The sequence below is a fragment of the Crocuta crocuta genome, unplaced genomic scaffold (assembly GCF_008692635.1).
Source record: "Crocuta crocuta isolate KB4526 unplaced genomic scaffold, BGI_CrCroc_1.0 scaffold3, whole genome shotgun sequence".
NCBI lineage: Eukaryota > Metazoa > Chordata > Mammalia > Carnivora > Hyaenidae > Crocuta > Crocuta crocuta.
The window spans coordinates 2,150,472-2,170,201 of NW_027529934.1; the positions used below are offsets into that span (position 1 = coordinate 2,150,472).

General features: G+C 43.4%; 1 protein-coding gene and 1 long non-coding RNA gene across 2 annotated transcripts in view; one reads left to right on the plus strand and one right to left on the minus strand.

The window, feature by feature from the left end:
* The window catches only part of LOC144230780 (uncharacterized), a 38,751-nt gene that overhangs the window by 15,165 nt on the left and 3,856 nt on the right, over positions 1-19,730 (plus strand). The window lies entirely within an intron of this gene.
* On the minus strand, positions 15,132-17,474 carry RD3 (RD3 regulator of GUCY2D). Its single transcript, XM_077763102.1, has 2 exons — positions 17,185-17,474; positions 15,132-15,429 (listed from the first exon to the last, which is right to left on the minus strand). Exons 1-2 carry the CDS (start codon positions 17,472-17,474, stop codon positions 15,132-15,134), a joined length of 588 nt encoding a protein of 195 aa, XP_077619228.1.

Below are 19,730 nucleotides of genomic sequence, written 5' to 3' on the forward strand. Positions count from 1 at the left end.
TCTACTTGTAAAACTACTTTTGCAAGATTCTTCTGCTGCTTATCATTCAATTCAGTATTAACTATCAGTGAGATATACAACGAGTCAGGAGACCCTTCAAGAATGTAGCAACCAGCTCGTTTTTGATCCTTATTGAAACTATGCAGGCTTTAGGTCAGCCCTCTGGGCTAAGGGTAAACATTTTTCTGCTTCTGGCCCTCATCAGAGGCCTTTCTACATATCTCACAAAACCCAGGAGCCATGAAATAAGCATTGATAAATTATATCAAATACACATGTAACATCTAGCAGTCCTACTCCTAGATATATTCTCTCAATAAACTCATGCACCTTTATTCCAGTATACTTTCCTGTACAAGAATGTTCATGGCAGTGTTGGTCATAACAGTCAAAATACAGAAAGAACCCAAATATCAATCAACAATAGAATATATAAATAGATTGTAATACAGGTGTGTAGTAAAGAATTTAACCTTACCCAAAGAAAGGTCTAACATTTGCCCTTGACTTCTGGGAAGTAATCTCTAAACCCTTAAAATGTCTTGCCTGGAAGCATCTTTGTTTGCTTGGCGGCCTTGGATCATATGATTTAGGGTGGGGCATTGGCTGATAGTTTCAGATGGACCTCCAGATGGGCTAGAGATGAGACCAGCCATGTGGGTAGTCAATCATGTCCATGGAACAGAGCCCCAGTAAAAACTCTGGGTACCAAGGCTTGGGTGAACTTCTCTGGTTGGCAATACTCTATGTGTATTGTCACACATCAGTGCTGGGAATCCCTAACTTGGCAATTGATGTCAGAAGTGAGCATGGTCATGGGGATCCTGGAATATCCTTTCAATGGGATACATTGCAGTCATTAAAAAATACTAAGGAATCCTTTTCTTACTATTAGGAATGGCCTTCAATGCAATACAAATCTTAGATATTAAAAGTTTTACAAGATGAATGATTCCTTTAAAATAAGTATGATAAAAATTGGTGGATTTCAGGCAGACCTGGCATGATACAGGTTTTCATATTCTGTGGAGGACTTTGCTAAGTCTCTGGTAGGCAGTAGTATTATAACATCAACCCATACTGGTCTAATTAGTGTCCTTACATGCCACATAATCAACTATTTAAATTGTAGAAGGGGAAGAGTCTGGCTAATACAGAATTAAATCTTACCAAGTCAGATTATTAAAGTTTGACAGATGAAGGGTTTAAATATAGAAGGTATATTTTGTAGGAAAAAAAAGGGGAATAGGTTATATCTCATTAGTATTAATAGAGTTAAATATCTCAAGATAAATATCGCATATAAAAAGATATTTTTACAGTTCTTCCATACTCTATAAAACACTTATATTTAGTACACACTTTAACTGAAAAGTGGTAAATAATTATTACTTTGTGAATATATTTCTTGTTTAGCATATTGAAGGTAAATGCAGTAATTTTCTGAAAAATTTTCTTGGAAGCCACAATCTAACATTTAACGTAAGCATTCTGTTATACATTTTTTCGTTAGGATGGGGTACTCCGTTATGTAATTGACAGGCTGAAATTTGCTACCTAATTCACCAATTATATTATGAGGACTTGATAATTATAAATCACTGTTTTTTGTTTAACATCTCCCATCATTTGGGGGCACTTGGGTGGCTCAGTCAGTTAGGCGTCCAACTCTTGATCTCTGCTCAGGTCATGATCTCACAGTTCATGGTTCAAGCCCTGTATCTGTGCCATCAGCACAGAGCCTACTTGGGATTCTGTCTCTTCTCTCTGCCCGTCACCTGCTTGTGTTCTTTCTCTCAAAATAAATGAATAAACTTAAAAAATAAAATCCTAGCATTTAACAATCACTTATAATTTCAGGGGCGAATCAGTGGATGTCATCTCAAAAACTAAATAAATGAAAATAAAGCTTTAACATCTCAGGGCTTAGTATTGATAAAATGCAAACTTGCTTCACCTCTAGTCTCTCTCCTTTTGGTCAATTTATGACCCAAGCATGATCCTTCTTCCTCTCTCACCACTTTCCTACCTTTACCATCACATACACATTCCTTTTTAGTGACAGTTACTCTGGATTTGCTCTCTTGAAAGACCTTCCTTCCTTCTTAGTCTAAAGACTAAAAAGTGAATCTTCAAATTCCCAGCCTCCTTTGCAGCCAGGAATGGCCATTTTGCACAATACTGGCCAGTGATATGAAGGAAAAAGTTCCCAGAATTCTGATAATGTTAAAAACATAATTCCCATGAAACAGATGTGGGGCCTATGCTGAAGTTTTATTTAACTCATTAATGAAGGGACTAGCAGGATGTCAAAGGTATTTCAAAAGATAATATTAAAAGCTTAGTTATTTTTATTTAATGAGTGGGGAGAAGGGTGATAGAAAAAAGCAATGCTGAGATAAGATTGCTAGATGGAAAAGAAAATTATTGCACTTCATCCATTTTTCTTAAGTTAGCTCCTAGCTGTACAGAGTTATATGTTATGTAGACATGTGAACTCTAATCCGTAGTAAAGTTATATAAAGTGTCACATGAAGTTACAGTTCCTGGAGAGTTAGATGACTGCCAGGCAGCCTTTGTAAACAGTGCTCTAGCGTGACATAAAAAGTCATACAGGATCAGTTTATTAACTTTTATATCCAAGTTTTGAATATTTTTCTCATAATTTTATTAAGGAACACTCTGAACTTTACTCAGAGTTGAAGCTTCTGCCTATTCCCAGCTGTGGTGTGGGCAGCCTATAGGACAGGGTCTCTTCCCGTTTCAGTTGTGCCGGACTGGGCTGACAGGGTACAGGGCAAAGCATCCTTTCACCACTGCCAGCAGAGGTTGGGGGTCTGACCACCCAGGGAGCAGAGTTAACAGGAAGGTGGCATCTGATACTACTGGGTAATGTAGGCTATGCTGAAGAATAAGTATGCTTGCATAGTAAGTGCAACATTGTAACGTTTTATTGGTTCCTGAAACACACACACACCCCAAACTATAATACAGTAAGAGTAAATAAAATTGAAATTCTAGAAAAATGATAGAGACTATAGGAATTATGATTTAGTATGTCCAAAGTATTGCATCCTAATATAAACTATTATACCTCTCTACAATATGTGGTCAGTTGTGCTATTAAAGATAATTCTGTTAATAATATCTCAACAATGAATGAATGAATGAATGAATGAATGAATGAATACTGTTTTCCACAGTGGCTGCATCAATTTGTATTCTTACCAGCTAGGTTTATACTTTTGAATTGATGGTTGAGGTGCTGTTATGGTGTTATTGTTATTGAATGCAATTCCTTAAAGAGCTTTTTTTCCTAGTGATATTAACTCAAAGCTAAATTATAATAGGATTGTACTTATATTAAGCATCTTTATCTTTGATTATAGAGAGATTTAACACATAACTACACCTCATTCTCCCCATATAGTCTTGGTGAGTATTTGTATATCAAGAAAGTTATTTCTCTATATCACAAGTGGTGACGTTTCTGAAATGTACCATCAGAGGACACAGGGTTTTTTTTCTTTAACTTTTGATTTACAGAAGAAATAAAGGCATTTTAGTTTAAAAATGGGCTGTTTTTCTTTTTGCCAGGAAAACTAATCTTCATAATTATGGGATAACCATGGTCTCTTCAAAAGGACAAAATAGAATATAGGCATTAGACATTAACATTATTTCAAAACTTTTTTAAAAATTTGTAGATTAATTAAAATAGTGAACATGTTCTCTGGAGGAGAGAATAGCAGAAGTGGTATGACTAGATGGAGGTCTGCATTCTTTCCTAGCTTCAAGCCAGTGTTTACCTGTACAAATAGTGTTTATAATGGGCCAAATTATTTTTAACAACATCTTTTTTGAGAACTATACTGTTGACACTTGAACGACATAGGCAGTTCTACTCACATGTGGATTTTTTTTGATAAATATAGCACAGCACTGTAAATATATTTTCTCTTCCTTATGATTTTCTTACAACATTTTATTTTCTCTAGCTTACTTTATTGTAAGAATACAGTATATAATAACATAACATACAGAATACGTGTTAATCAACTGTTTATACTACCAGTAACGGCTCTGGTCAATGTAGGCTATTAGTAGTTAAGTTTTGGAGGACTGGAAAGTTATACACAGATTTTCAACTGCAGGGGCGTAGGTGTTCCTCAACCCTGCTGTTCAAGGGGCAACTGTAATATTTTCCAGTTGTTTAAATTTACTGAAAAAATCATGTAGAACATTTTCAGAAAAGCAAGAGGTAGTTTTAATGGAGAGAATATAAAAAGAGACTTTTAAAATATGCTCTAGTGGTAAAAACTATGAACTGCTGTCAGAGGAGACCCGAGTTGCAAAGCCATTTTCCTCTCCATTGCCTCGTCAACAGAGGCTGATGTACCAAGAAGCTGATGAAGCTTAAGCTTTAGTGATGTGAAACAACAAATCTCACCTCTCACAGTTCTGTGGGTTGACTGGACTCAGTTGGGCAGTTTGAACCTGGGGTCTTTCTTGGGGCTGTAATCAGATACCAGATGGGGCTGTAGCCATCAAGGCACAATGGGCTGGACGACCTAGAGGGAGTCCCTCATGTGGCTGGTACTTGAAGCTGAGAGCCGGAAGCTCTTCTGGGGATGTCAAACAACATGTGCCCTTGCCAGGAGACGAGTTTTCACCCTGGTGGCTGAGTTCTGTGGGAGGTGTTCAGAGTAAGTATTTCAGGCAGAAGCTGTAAGGCTTGCTATGACCTACCTTTGGAAGTTCCACGATGTCACTTTTGCTATTTTCAGTTAATCAAGCAAGTCACTATAGTCAGCCTACTTTCTTTCTTTAAAAAAATTTTTTTTATGTTTCATTTATTTTTGAGAGAGAGAGAGAGAAAGAGAGGGAGCGAGAGAGAAAGAGAGAGAGAGAATGAGTTGGGGAGGCGCAGAGAGAGAGGGAGACACAGAATCCAAAGCAGACTTCAGGCTCTGAACTGTGAGTACAGAGCCCAATGCCAGGCTTGAACTCGTGAACCAGGAGATCATGACCTGAGCTGAAGATGGACGCTCAACCAACTGAGCCACCCAGACACCCCAGTCAGCCAACTTTCAAGGAGAGGGGAATAGACTCCATTTCTTGGTGGGGTGTGACAAGAACACATTGTAAAAGATACTATGGCTATGACCATCTTTGGAAAATACAATCTATCATAAAATACTACCTAAAAATTTCAACTCCCTGACCTGCTGCTTCCCTTGCCCCTTTTCTTTCCTTATTTTTTAAATCTCTATGTAAGAGCACATAGCAAATAGTGCTGTATTTGTTGCCAATGATAAAAGTTGAGCTTTCAAGGAAAAACCAGAATTTTGGTAAATTTGTATCCACTACTCATTTTCCTTTTTCTTACATCATGAGGTTAGCAATTTATCCAAACTTAATGACTTTTCTGATGAGATTAGTAGTGATGTTAATGAATATATATTTTTATATTGTATAATTGAGTTAATTTTTAGAAGATCTGCATAATTTAGTAGACTAATATTTCTCAGATAATCAGTGCACGATGTTACAGAATCATGGATTAGTAAAAGCCATTTAAAGTGCAAGGTTGACTAATGGATTTTATTGGAAAAGAGTATGAAAATCATTCCTATGATTTCATATTCCACATTGCAACTACCTCTATTTTGGTATTTGAACTGTGGATAATTTATTTTTTTTAATTGTGTTAAAATGTACATAATATAAAATTTACCATTTTCACCATTAAAAATTTTTTAATGCTTTTATTTATTTTTGAGAAAGAGAAAGAGTGAGCTGGGGAGAGGCAGAGAGAGAGGGAGACACAGAATCAGAAGCAGGCTTCAGACTCTGAGCTATCAGCACAGAACCCGATGCAGGGCTTGGACTTGTGAACTGTGAGATCATGACCTGGGTCAAAGCTGGACTCTCAACCATCGGAGCCACTCAGGCTCCCCTTAACCATTTTTTAAAGTGTACAGTTGAGTGGCATTAGGTGTATTCACGTTGCTGTGCAACCGTCACCCATTCCATCTCCAGAACTTTTCATCATCCCCAACTGAAATTCTGTACCCATTACAATAGTACCCTATTTCCTTCTCCCAGCTGTATTGAAAAAAAAAACTAATAAAATACTTTTCCCTCTTCTCAGTGCATATTTGTGAGAGGCTGAATTTTCTTCAAATCCTTCAGTTAAATTATGTCTTACCACAATAGATTGAATGCAGAAGCAGGTATAAGTAGTCATATGTATTTGTTTCCCATTACTGGTAACAAGTAACCACAATCATAGTAGCTGAAAACAACACCCATTTATATCAGTTTCTATGAGTCAGGAGTCTGGCTTCAGATGGGCTCCTCAGGGTCTTTGCAGAAGGTCTCACAAAGCTAAAATTAAGACATTGGTCAGGGGCACAATTTCATCTGAGGCTCAGGAGTCCTTGTCCAAGTGCACTGCTTGTTGTCAGAATTCAGTGCCTTGGAGTTGTAGCACCGAAATCCCATTTTCTGTCCAGCGGTTGGCCAGGGACTGCTCTCAGCAACCAGAGGCCACTAGCAGCTCCTTGCCATGTGACAGCATTAGTCTTTGCTTCCCACAGCACGTAGCTACTTCTCAAAAGCCAGTAGGAAACTCTCACTCCAGTCTGCTATGATGGAGTCTTCTATAACAATACAATCACAGGAGTGACTCTGTCATCACTTTTGCCACATTCTTTTGGCTAGAAGCAGGTCATCGGTTCTCCCTCACTCCCTTGACTCTCACTCCCTTGACTCACAGGATCACCTTAGGGCTGTATGTACTCCAGGCATTATAGATGTTCAATAAATATAAAAACAATGCCATTCTTCTCATTATTTAATATATATATTAAATAAATAATATGTGTTATTCACGTTCACGTGTAATGAGTTTCTAGTTATTATTTTACATGAATTAGTAGATTGAATTTTCCAATTTTAGTTTTTAATATAGTAGATATTGATAGGTATAACCCTTATAAACAACAGTTCTTTGGGCTTCTTAATAAATTTTAAGAGTATGAGCTGACCTGAGACCAAGAATATGAGAACTGTTAATATAATAAATCCTAATGGCAAACAGATTATACACAACAAACAGTTGGCATTTTCCAAATGCTTCCCGTGACTCATAGAAATACATTTTACATTGTGACCTGGTATACATATACATATGCATATACATATATTCATGGATACATAACCAAGGTAGAAGTTCCATGAAGTAATACTTGTGTGCAGTACACACTGATTATTTTCTACTCTGTTGCCAGTTCCTAGTCACAATCCAACACACTGATTTCATGAACCACTCAATAGGTCAGGACCTGAAGTCTGAAGATCTGGGTTTATCAAAGAACTGCTTGAAAAACATTTAAAAGTACAGATTTTCAGGGCTAAGTAAGTACTGTTTCCACCTAAGTGAACAGGAAAGGGGAGGAAAAAGGCTGAATCTACTTTTCTCCTCCCTTGAAGCACTCTTGTGAGAAGAGCCAGGGTTGATATTTTTCAGGGGATTACCTGATTCTGGCCATGGAAGGACTGAGTCATGAGAGTACATAAGCTGGGTTATTCTGCATTAGACATTTAGTTCTTCTAAGTAGAAATGTCCCCAAGCAAAGAGAGGGTGTTACTGAAATGCCCAGCACTGTGCTTTTGGCTGCTGTGAGTGTGCTAGGCTGTTCCTAGAGGACAGGATTTTATTGGAAGAGAACCAGTTTTCCAAGGAATCCACATCGCTGCTGGAGAGGTGGGGAGGACTTTGCAGCAGATGAGAAAGGGGCTCACGTTCTGGTAGAGCAGTTACTCTCTTTAGAATCTTGTAAAAGTCACAAACCGCCTAAACTCTGTAGAGTGGGGTTAAAAATACCTGCTTCACCGTGTCATTTGTGTGGATACAATGACGTAATCATGCATGTGCTTAAGTAAGTGTCCCAAGGTGGCAGGCGGTTTTCTTGCTGTTCTTGCCATGATGTGCTCTTCAATGTTGGGCACCATGGAAATGGTGCTACCGCCTCATCTACTTCCCAGGGCAAGTGTAGAAGTTAATGAAAAAAACGAATCACAGGACAGAAATGTCATGTGCTGTCAGAGGGGAAGGAGGTGCCCAGAATGGAGCCTGGGGAAACAGAGCCTGTACCCTAGGGACAGGCCCCTGAGGACGCAGAGGGCAGGTGAGCAGGTAGAAAGCAAGAGCCCACGCAGCAAGGTGTCTCTGAGCACGGAGGGAGGGGCTCAGAGTAATCCCCTTCTGGCTCCAGGAGTTTTATGTGCCTTAATCTCAGCTAATCCCCACAACAACAGTGTCATGTAAAAATTATTACTCCAATGAGAAAATAGACTCAACAAGGTTAAATAACTGGGCCCAGGTCACACAAAATGAGAGGATATGATGTTGGAGCAGCGTCTGCTCCTGCCCAGGCCAAGAACCGTCCTGGGTAGCCTTGTGGTTGGAGAGGCTGGCTGTGGCCGTGGGAAGACCCATGTGTGCGGCTCATCCACAGGGACCCACAGAGCACAGGAAGGACTCTCTGGCCGAGCCTCCCATGACCACCAGGGGGCCTTCACGTGCCTTCTGCAGATGAGACCCAGCTCTATTCCCAGGACTGGCTCAGGTCTGAAGACTGCCGCAAAGCCTCATGGATCAGTGTCACCAGTGAGGCATCTCCCCCCTCCCACTCGCTGTTGCCAGCTGGCTTCTGGTCTTGCCACCTACTGGATTTCAACTCTGTCTCTGTCTCTCTCTTACACCCACACCCACATCCGCACCCACACCTACACCCCCCCCCCCCCCACAGCCTCATGAATAGTTTCTACAACACAGGCCAGATAATTGTCATCCTACCCGATTGTATTATTCCAGATTTATAACGAAACAACTCAGAATCCATCATTCTCTCCATCTTTCCAGTTGCTATAAACTGGTCTTCTCAGCATTCTTTAAAAGATACATTTCATCTCCTCTCCAAGCATCTCCTGAATATTGCTAAGCAAAGATGATAACCATCTATGTGACAATCTTGCAGTCATCTGTCTCTAATGTAACATAAGGCCAATGTAATAGCTCCAAAGTGCATTCATCTCCTATTGAGATGAAATTATTTAGGCATATATTAGATTAGGATAGATTCAGATGTGACAACAGAGAATTTCCTGAGTCCCCCTCCCCCCACCCCAAGAATAANAAACAGTGGTTCTCAGCCTTGGCTGCACAATGGAATCACCTGGAGAGTGCCTGACACCCATCCTGAGTTTCTGATATATGGAGTCTGGGGTGCAGCTGGGCACTGGAATAAAAGCTCTCCTGATCATCCAATGTGTAGCCAAGCCTGAGAACCGCAGATCTAAAAGATTAGGGCAATCAGGTTCAAGAGCAATGATTAAAGAGCTGGGTCTGGGTATCCCAGAGGAAGGAAGGTGACAAATGATCTTCAGTGTGTCCCGTCGACTTTCCATTATCCATACTAATTGAAAGGAAAACTGTCACGAACAACTGTCAGATCTTAAAATTGAAAGTTCCTTTATAATGTGCAATGCATTTGATCTTATTTTAACCTCACCACAAGCCTGGGAGGTAGATAGCAAAGCTATGCTGATCTGATAGATGAGGAACAGGAGCCTTAGAGAGGTGAGTGATTTGCAAAGATGTAAGTGGGAGAACCATTTTGTGAGAACTATAACCCAGAATTTCCCGCAGCCCCAAAGTCCCCAAAATTTTATCTGCACTGTTAAACTCCCCTCCAAGCCCTGAAGCAGAACAAAATCTGTTCATGAGTAAAAGATAGGAAACCTTTTAAGAGCAGATGGAGTGTCAGAGAGAAAACCAACCAAAATGAAAAGTTCCCCAGCAGATAATGGTGGGCATGGTTTCATTCAGGGACTATGAGGAGCTGTTGCTGCTTTATTTTATTCACCACTTACTATGTGCCAGGCATATTTTGGGAGATACACACTCAAATCAGACATGCACCCTGGCCTCATAGACCTTAATCTAATGAATAATATGGATACATCATAAATGCCTCAGAGTTCATTCACAGCTCCCCTGGATCCCTGCCCTCCAAATTGGTGTCCACATGCACCCAACCATTCAGCACATTTGTAAAGCGACTACCCTGTGCCCAGAAGGTAGAGACCCAGGGATGAAAGACCCAGTTCCTGCGCTGAAGGATTTTACAAAGTATTGGAGGCATCAGAATGGCCTGGAAGGGGAGGGAATGAACAGAAACACCACATACATTTACATCCCTGCGTGATAAGTACAGTAATCAGGATCTGGGAGGCTCTTCTGGGAGGATGTAAGGCTCTAGAATATCGAGAAGCAGTGACTCATACAAGAGGAACCCTGGCTTCCAGGTCTAGGCAGGCCACTTGATTACAGCCTGAGATAAAACATAATGTACTTCACCTGATGGTCAAGATCTACTGAAGATAATGTGGGTAAACCGAAAAGGGCCATTCAAATGTTAATAAAGAAATTTTCTTGAAGACAGAGCCATTTCTGTCCTTAGCAATATCACTGCACTGGCTTATTTGGATAAAAGACGTATTCCTCCAGTCCTTTGTGTACCTTAGGGCAGTTTCTTTGCCTGGAACCTTGATTTCTTTTCTACTAAAGACAGGCTACCCTCAACTAGATCCCCTCTGCCCTGTGTTCTGGAGCCTGGACACTTAGTGAGAGCCTAGCAGAGGCCCCCAGCCCTGAGCAGGGACCAGAAGTAGATGCTAAGCTGTAAACTTCAGGACTCAGCTACACAGAGACCGATAGCTTGTTCCTGGAATGGAATTCTTCCCACACCAAATCCTAGCTGGGAGGGGAGACTGGGCTGGAGAGCTTCCAAGTTTGACTGCAGGGCTTTGGTAATGTTGTGTTTGTTCCGGCAAGGGAATTGTAACTGGAAGGCAATACAATCAAATGTGCTAGAAAACACTCCCAACTTCTGTTGGCTTGCGAATGCCTTTCTCACACATATAAAAACTCTTGGACATTTTTAGAAACTTTAAAATATCATTCTGTTATTTTTGCTTTGAATACGATAAAGTCATGATTTTTAGTCAATGTTTTTATTTTTAGATTAGCACCTGACTAAATAGAATAATGTTACTTTAATACTCCATGCAGTAACACTCATAAAAAGAAACTGATGCCCATTTCCCCATTTAACAAATGATGTAAAGTGTTAAATTGTTTTAAAATAACTGCCTAAAATGATTTGTTGATAAATAAATTTTGAAATAACATTTTGTGTTATGTTGGGGAGTCATATGGATATTAAGACAGACCGAAATTTCACTACATGTTGAATAATGGCATCAAAAAAAGACATAAACTATTTTCATTACCTACTATTAGATTCTTGAGATTTCCCCTGAATTATTTTGATATATTTTAGTGTTTTTTTTTCTCTAAATGGCAAGAAAAGAGGAGGTTTTAAGGTTGCTATTTGCAAGCATGTCTCAGAAAATAAGGCACATGGACATGGAGAGCATTTTCATCAAACAAAAAGTCAAATGAGATATATTGCCATTATCCATATTTTAACATTAGTTTTCAAGGTATTAGAGAATTTTGGTTGGTGTGGAAGCATTTTAATCAAATGAAAATAACAAGGATCTGAGTAAAGAACATCCTTAGGCTAATTTACAGAATTATTCTCATTTATGTGCAGTCATTAACTTCTTGCATATTAACACTAATGTTCCATAAACACGTTGTTTAAGCAATTCTTCATTGTGAGATTAAATAACCACTATATGACCAAGTATAAAATAAATTACAAATTTTGTGTCAACGAGTGGGGCTTGATTAGATCCTCAAAGAAATAAAACTGCAAAAGTCACTTGTTGGGCATAGGGAAATTTGAATATGGACTGGCTATTAGATGATATTAAGGAATTACTGTTAATTTTTCTGGGAGTGATAGTATTGTGCTGGAATTACGCAGTCAACTTTCCTTATTCCTTTGCTATGCATAGTGAAGTATTCAGGGGTGAAATGTCATGCTGCCTGGAATTTATTTGAAAATACTTGATGAAAAACTAGATGAAAGCAAATACAGTGAAATGTTAATAACTGCTAAGCCTTGGTGACAGGTAGATGGAGGATTCTTACACTTTTTGCTATCCTTTTCTTCTGTTTGATAATTTTCATAATAACAAGATTTTTTAAAACTCCGCGAAGTAAAATAAAATATAATCACCAAGGGTTCCAAGTCACCCCCCACTGGCACCCTCTAGTGGCTGGTGGTGTTGAGTTGAGTGGAACCAGGCAGCCCTGCTGGGCCTTGAGTGTGCTCTACCCATCCTGTCCAACTGCGTCATGGGAGAGGCAGAGAGAGAGAGGGAGACACAGAATCTGAAACAGGCTCCAGGCTCTGAGATGTCAGCACAGAGCCCGACGTGGGGCTGGAACTCGGCACGATCATGACCTGAGCTGAAGTTAGATGCTCAACCAACTGAACCACCAAGGTGCCCCTGTTCTTTCATTTGTTCTTATTGGGGCTTTAAAGATAGGAAATGAGTCAGACATCATTACTCCCTTTTAATGAGTTGAATCCAGGGGATCGATTGGAATTCACTGCTGCAGGATAACCAGTGTCTGAAACTGATAGATTCTGTCTGCCTTGACTGAGGTGGGCCGGGAAGGCTTTCATGGGCGGCCAGTTACTTCAACTTGAAAAAGAATAGGATGTTGGGATGCCTGAGTGGCTCAGTGGGTTGGGCATCTGACTCTTGATTTCCACTCCAGTCATGATCTCGTGGTTCCTGGGTTCAAGCCCTGCATCGGGCTCTGTGATAACCGCAGCCGGTTGGGCATCCGAGTCTTGGTTTCCACTCTAATCATGATCTCATGGTTCCTGGGTTCAAGCCCTACATCGGGCTCCATGCTGACAGCAAGGAGCCTGCTTGGGGTTCTCTCTCTCTGCCCCTTTCCCCCTCCACAAAATAAATAAACAAATATTAAAAAGAAGAACACGACATTGAAAGTCTCAGATCTTCCTTTTCTTTGGGGAGGATAGGTACATGTAAGGTGATGGGAAAGAAAGAAAACAGTAGACATTCTCTTAACTGACGTCCTCTGAGCCATCTCCCCCACAACCAGGTTGACCCTGAGACTCCGTTCCCTCAGAAAAAAACATGCTGACCCTCATCCAGTGTATCCAGAAAGCTCACAGCTAGTGGATCCTATTCTAACTCTCCCCACCCCTACCAACTGAGTTGTCTGCTCACCAGGGTCACTTTTGCTTGTTCCAAACTTGTTTGTGCCCATTATTCTTATTGGTATGATTAAAGTACACACAAGCCAATAAAACTTAAGTGTGGAACTCCCATCAGACAATCCACACATGTCACAAAAAAATGAACACAGCTTGGCAATTGAATGAACTTTTTTCTTATGTCTTAAAATATGTAAGATATTTGAGGTATATATTTTTACTTAAGTGATTTTTTTTTAAGTTTTATTTATTTTGAGAGAGAGTGTGTGAGTGGGGGGATGGGCAGAGAGAGAGGAGAGAGAATCCCAAGCAGGCTCCACGCTCAGTATGGAACCCCTCCATGCAGGGCTCGAACCCACAACCATGAGATCATGACCTGAGCTGAAATCAAGAATCAGACAGCTTAACCGACTGAATCACCCAGGTGACCCTATTTGAGTGGTTTCCAACTGCCACCAATTACATAATGAGACAACTCCTTCATCTTGACAGTGTTGGATAAAGGGTTTTCCACCATCTTATGATTTCTATCCAGACTTTAATGAAAATAATCCAAAACTGGATGATTAAAACAATTTTTTTTTTTGTACTGAGCTTGGTCAGGGAATATATGGATTTTCCCTGTTGACTTACCTCCTTGCATTCTATTTAGACTAATATTAATACCCACTTGCATTTTCTGAGCATGCACTGATAGTTGGGGACAGACACTTCCCCCACTCATCCCGCCACACCCTGCTTCGGCCCTGGGTATATGGGGAAGCCACTGACCTTCCAGACACTGACCTTCCAGACACTGGAGCACCACATGTCCATTATAAAGGTCTAGCTGTATTAGAAATGGAAGGACACCTAATGAAGCCTGTAGGGAAGCTCTTCTAGAACTTTCACTTGGTTCTTTGAGGCCAGTTAGGAGCTTGGGTATCCCTTCTCTTGAGGAAAGCCAAATAGCAGGTGTGACCAGATAGAGAAGGTGCCCTGGAATCAGAGACCTGGGCTCTGCAGAGGAGTGAGTAGGAAGACCTTGAAGCTCTACCTCTGGAAGGAGCTGCCAGGTGTTGGGTACCTCCTCCATGATGACACTCTGGGGTGGGGCAAGGGTAGCCTATTTCTGATCCCAGCCACCTTACACCCCCATGCCAATTCCAAGGTAAGAAATGTGTCAGGCCACAGGCAGGTAGAGACATAGCCCTTGGATCTGTCCCTTCATAGCCCAGCACTCAAGGACTCAGGGGCAGAGACTATGCTTACAGGAACAACCTCACTGCCTAAGGGGATCTGGCTGCAGTTTAAGGTGTCAGAATGTGGCCCTCTCTGAGTCTCGGTTTATGCATTTCACTAGCTGAGGACAGTGGGCCTATTGACCTTTGTGGTCCCTTTCAGCTCTGCCTTCCTACGGGGCTGTGACCTATCTGCAGTGGGAAAACCAGCCAGTCATCAGTAAAGAATGGAAGTGACCTAAGAAGTCCCTTATAACCCAGGGTGAGGGGTTGAGTAGGACATCCTTGACTTGGGGGTGAGAACCCATGTCTTGGCAAAAAGTCAGGGCAACTCTTCCCCTTCCAGACAGAAGCAGAAGATGGAGATGGGTCTAGGGTCTGTCTGCCAAGACCCTGAATCTCTGCAAGGCAGGGAAGGAAATGCAGCAGACTTTCGACTTTGGCAAGGGAGGGAGGGGGCAGGCTGCAGCTCCCAGCCCTGACCCTGAGCCTTGTGGCTGGTGGGAGAGTGTGGGCCTGAGGGTTGCTGCATCTTACAGGGATGTCTTGGGATGGGGCCACCTCTTGGACCCCTGTCGAGGATGGGTGGGGAGGTTCCAGGACTCGGACCGGTCACCGGCCTATCATGACCTCCCGCCTGTGTTCCTGGCTCCTGGGCAGGGTAGGGCACAGCTCAGTCCTCTTTGGGCGCCCGGAACTCGGGCAGGCTCCAGGTACGGAGTGGCGGCGGCGTGTCCCGCTCCACATCCTCCGAGATGGTCCGGATGTCGCTGGTGAAGGGAGAGATGCGCGCGCGGGTCTTGAAGGTGGCCAGCGCCATGTTGCCGCGGGGCCGCAGGCTCCACTGGCTCGTCAGCTTGCGGGCCTCCTCCTCCTGCTTCATTCTGTCCAGGACCTCCTGCAGCACCGAGCGGAAGAGCTGGGACACCTCCCGCACTTCAGGCTCCTGCTCAGCTAACAGCTGCCGGAACCTGCACGCAGAGGGGACAGGAACCCGTGCGTGTAACGTGCAGCGTGGCCAGGGGCTTCCCAGTGCACGCCCGGTGGTCAGATCCTGGTCCCGACACTTCCCCGCTTCTGACGTCAATCAGAAACCACCCTCCTCCCTACTGCTCCAGCCAATCCTGAGTTCATATCCCTGCACTGCTACTTCTGGCCTCTATGGGCCTCCGCTTACTCATCTGTAAACTGGGGTCACAAACCCTTCTGTGGGGCTTAATGAGCTACCATAGGTGAAGATCCAGACATTTACGTCAGGTTCTCGATGCCAGAGTGGTAAGGGTAGCCCACTTACCTGTTAGCATGGGCCGGCCTTACCAATGTGAGGCTTTCTCACTAACCTCTCCCAACCTTTTCTGCCCCCTGGCCAGAGGGATCTCTCCCAAATGTGTATCTGTGATGTCACCTGCCTGCAATACTCCTTCCATAGCTCCATGCCACCTGCTGGGTGAGGTTTTCCTCTGCCTCAAATGTCTTTGCTTAGAGCTCAAAATGAATAACAATTATTAGCAAGTCCATTTAACACCTGGTTTCCTCCACCACATTGAGAATTAGGACTTCTCAAACTTTTCAGCAGTGAGACAGGAAATGTGAGGGGACAATCATGATCACATGTGTGTCCCTAGCCTCCCCCTCACTTACAAGGTTTGGTTTACCAGCCTGAATCCTCTGTCAGCAACCCCCCACACAACTCACTCCACCCCTTTCTGCAGGTGCTTCTGGAAGTAGGTACATTTCGGGGGGAGGGTGTTCCTTGATATAGAACAAGATAAATGGGAGAGGGTAAGATTCTCATCCTGGAGGAAGAAGGGGGCAGGGGTGGAAAAGACTACAAAATCCAAAAGAGGGTAGATAGGACTGGAGAAGGAGTTTTAAGAAGAATTTTCAAGAAAAAAAAGGTGTACAGTAGATGCTTATGTTGGTTCAAGAAATGGGTAACTAAATATGTGGGGAGACTAAGTGGGATGTTCAGATGCTTTGTTGTGGATCTGTATTCCTTTACGAGTGCCTGGGAAATGTAGATAAAGAACCCGAGTAACTCTGGAAATCATTGCTGGTTGTTGGGACTATGCTTCTGTTACTTCACATGAGTCCAACCAAGACTGGGATGTGGGTCAGAGACCAGTCTTATTATTATTAAGGTTATATTCATGGACATTGTTGTACCCAAGCTCTAAATCTCGAAGTGTACAGTGCCCAGGCCTCTGAACGCTTCACAGACACACACACACACACACACACACGTGTGTGCACACATGCGCACACACAACACAGGTACACGCACTCCTCACACAGCCCCCGTAGGCAAGCTAATATGAAAGCTAGCGTGAAATACTATAATTGAAAACTCACTTTTGGAGAGATTATCTGGAGACCCTTTCTAAGAAGGTAACATAGAAGATGAACGGATGAAGGAGAAAGAGCCAGCTATATTAAAATCCAGGGCAAAGGTAATCCAGGCAGGAAGAACAGAAAGCTCAAAGGCCCGGGGCTCTCTCCTGTCAGCACTCATGTGCCTCCAGGACCTGCCTCCTGCCTCCTTCTGACCCCCTAGCTCTGGGCTGGGCCCTTTCAGAGTCTGCCTCCTGCTTTGCTCCTTTTAACAGAGAACTGGGGCATCCAGAGGCTCTGGCTCCGGCCCGGTGGCCTCAGGCCACCGCCCCGTCGGCCACACCCCTGGAGCCCACAGGGCAACGGCTGGACCCGGGGCCAGGGGCAGGGGTTACCTGAGGATGGCAGGCCCACAGTAGGACGGGTGGATCTTGGCACAGACGTCCTCTAGCTGCAGCCGCTCGCCAGGGCTGAGGTCGTAGGTGGGCCGGGGCGTGCTGGCCAGCCAGCTGTAGTCCACTCCGGTGCAGATCTTCCTGACCGCATTGCTGCGCTCCCACTGCTGCCTCTCTGCCTCTCGCATCTGCCCTGCCAGCTCCATCATGAGCGTCTCCAGCACCATCTCAGCTGGCCTCCGGGATGACGGCCGGCCTTCATTCCACCGAAGCCATGGGATGAGGGACATGGCCCCCTGCCCGGCCCCTGCTGAGACAGGGCAGGAGGGAGTCTTCCTTGGACCCATCTGTCAGTTAGGGTGGGGACAAGGGGGAGGGAGAAGAGCTGGGACTCCAGCAAGAGGAGACCTGCTCTGTCCTCACAGCTGGGTGGCCTCAAGTAAGGTGCTTAACCTCTCTGAGCAATCATTTCTAATTGTGTAAGACAAGATTGGGCTGCCATAGAAGCAGTTGTGAGTAAACTCGGGGCTCTCTGCATACCACAGTCTCAGGTTTTCACGATCCCTAACACATCCAGCTGAGCCCAGAGAGGCTCCCCTTCTGAATCTCTGCTAATTCCAAACAAAGAAAGAAATGTACTGTGCATGGCTGAGCATAGTCTTATATCTATGATTTAAGGGGGGAAAATACATGCCTACATTTTATGTTAACCTAACAGGAAAACACCCTGAGTTTCTTAATGCCCCAACCTGTTGCTGAAGGAAGTTTGGAATTGTATGGGGTTAACATCATCCTACAAAAGACACAACTTACCATTCATTTATTCAGAAGTGTTAATCAAGTACCGTGTGCTCATCTGTGGGAGGAACACAAACAGGAAAGCATGTCAGGGACACCGCTGTCCGGCAGATATTCGTGGAAAGAGGCAAACGTGACTGGTGAAGCATAGCATCAGTATTGATGGGCAGTGGAAGGAGTGACTCTAGGTGATGAAGGGCATCATAGACAAGGTGAATGAGAGCAGGGTGAAGGGGGAATGCAGGCTTCAGACACGTGGACTGGTGGAGAAGGTGTCCCAGGTGGAGGATCCAGCCATGATACAAGGAGTGTGGGGTACAGGCACAGAAACCCTAACTCCTCATATTTCCACAAGGTCTTGTGCAATACGGGTTTGGTGACTGACTGACTATATGGATGAATGGGTGGATGGATGAATGGATACATGAAGTGCCATCTCAGACATACCCCAGTGCCTGTCAGAAGTGGGTTTGTTCTTCTGACAGCAGTGAAGGTGAGGGCCATTCCTGGGCCAAAACCTGAAGTGGGTTTTTAAGATGCCCCAATTCCCTTTTCTATGCCTTTCCCCCTCTGGGAGCCCTCTGTTCCATGCACCAAAGGTCTTCTTCCTGCCCAGACCCTCCAGAAGCTGAGGAAAGTGATTTGATGAACTCAGCCTCAACAACATGGCCATGAGGCATGGAGACACATTTTTAGGCAGCCCTCCTACCACCTTGCAGAGAAATGAATTTGTTAATGCTAGAGAATCAGACACAAAGAGGGAAAGTATTTTGGGGTGGCACAAATCAAACCTCTTCTTTTTTTGAAAGTTTTTTAAAAATTTTTTTTAATTGGCAAATGAAGATGTTTAATAAAAGTAGGGCTTTGAAATCCTTAAGGAAGAGCTTGAGCAGGGAGCCTGATCCCCTCATGTCATCATGTTGATTTTAATTCTAGTAATTTAAAGAGACTCTAAGAGAGGCAACAGTACTCAGTTGACCTTGAGGGCATTTATCAGGTGCCTCAAAAGTTTTGAACTGGGAGTCTCTCAAATCTGTTTTTTATTCATGATCAACCAATTCCCTAGCAACCATTATATTTAGGAAATTAAAAACCTTCATCTTCCACTCAGCTTAAGCCTATCACAAGTGGGGGCCTCAGATTACACCCTGATCCCTTCTTGGGACGTTGAGAGAGAAGGACAGATCATCAGACCCTGTCCTTGGGGTTGGGACAGTTAGGACCTTTTCTTCTCCACCCTTAACTGCTTCATGTGTTCAGAATAACGAGGCTGGGCTGTAGTGTGGAGAAAAGAGTAGGGGGTGGGGTGGGCTGTGTTCTGTCTTGAGAGCCCCAAGCACCAGGAGCCTCTGCCCAAGGCCAAGGGATCTGATTGAATCAGGGAAAAGGACACCTTGTTACTGAGTATTTGTGCTTTTAAAAGTGCATGGGTCAGGTTGATGCCTAATATCAAAAGAGTGAATGGTGTCTTCAGGTGTTCCCTCAACCCCATGAAGGGCACCCCAAATATGGACGGACCAACTGTCCCCACAGGTGCTGCCAAGGATGCTGGGCCATCCACAGCTCCATGCTCTCTCCAGTGTCCCTCCCTCCTTTGCCTGTGGACTTAGCTCTAGGGTCAGCTCTCTACTGACACTTTCCCTGACATGCTTTTTCTGATGTGACCACTCTCTACCTTGTACTCTGAAAACATCTGTGCAGACATTTTTCACAGCACCAGGCACACTTAATGGAGCGTGATGATCTAC

What these genes read in the sequence shown, in the direction of transcription:
- RD3 (XM_077763102.1), bottom strand. Translation starts at nt 17,474, where the DNA reads ATGTCCCTCATCCCATGGCTTCGGTGGAATGAAGGCCGGCCGTCATCC. An exon ending in TGTGGGCCTGCCATCCTCAG is followed by an intron (nt 15,430 to 17,184) that starts GTAACCCCTGCC and finishes CTCTGCGTGCAG; the next exon opens with GTTCCGGCAGCTGTTAGCTG.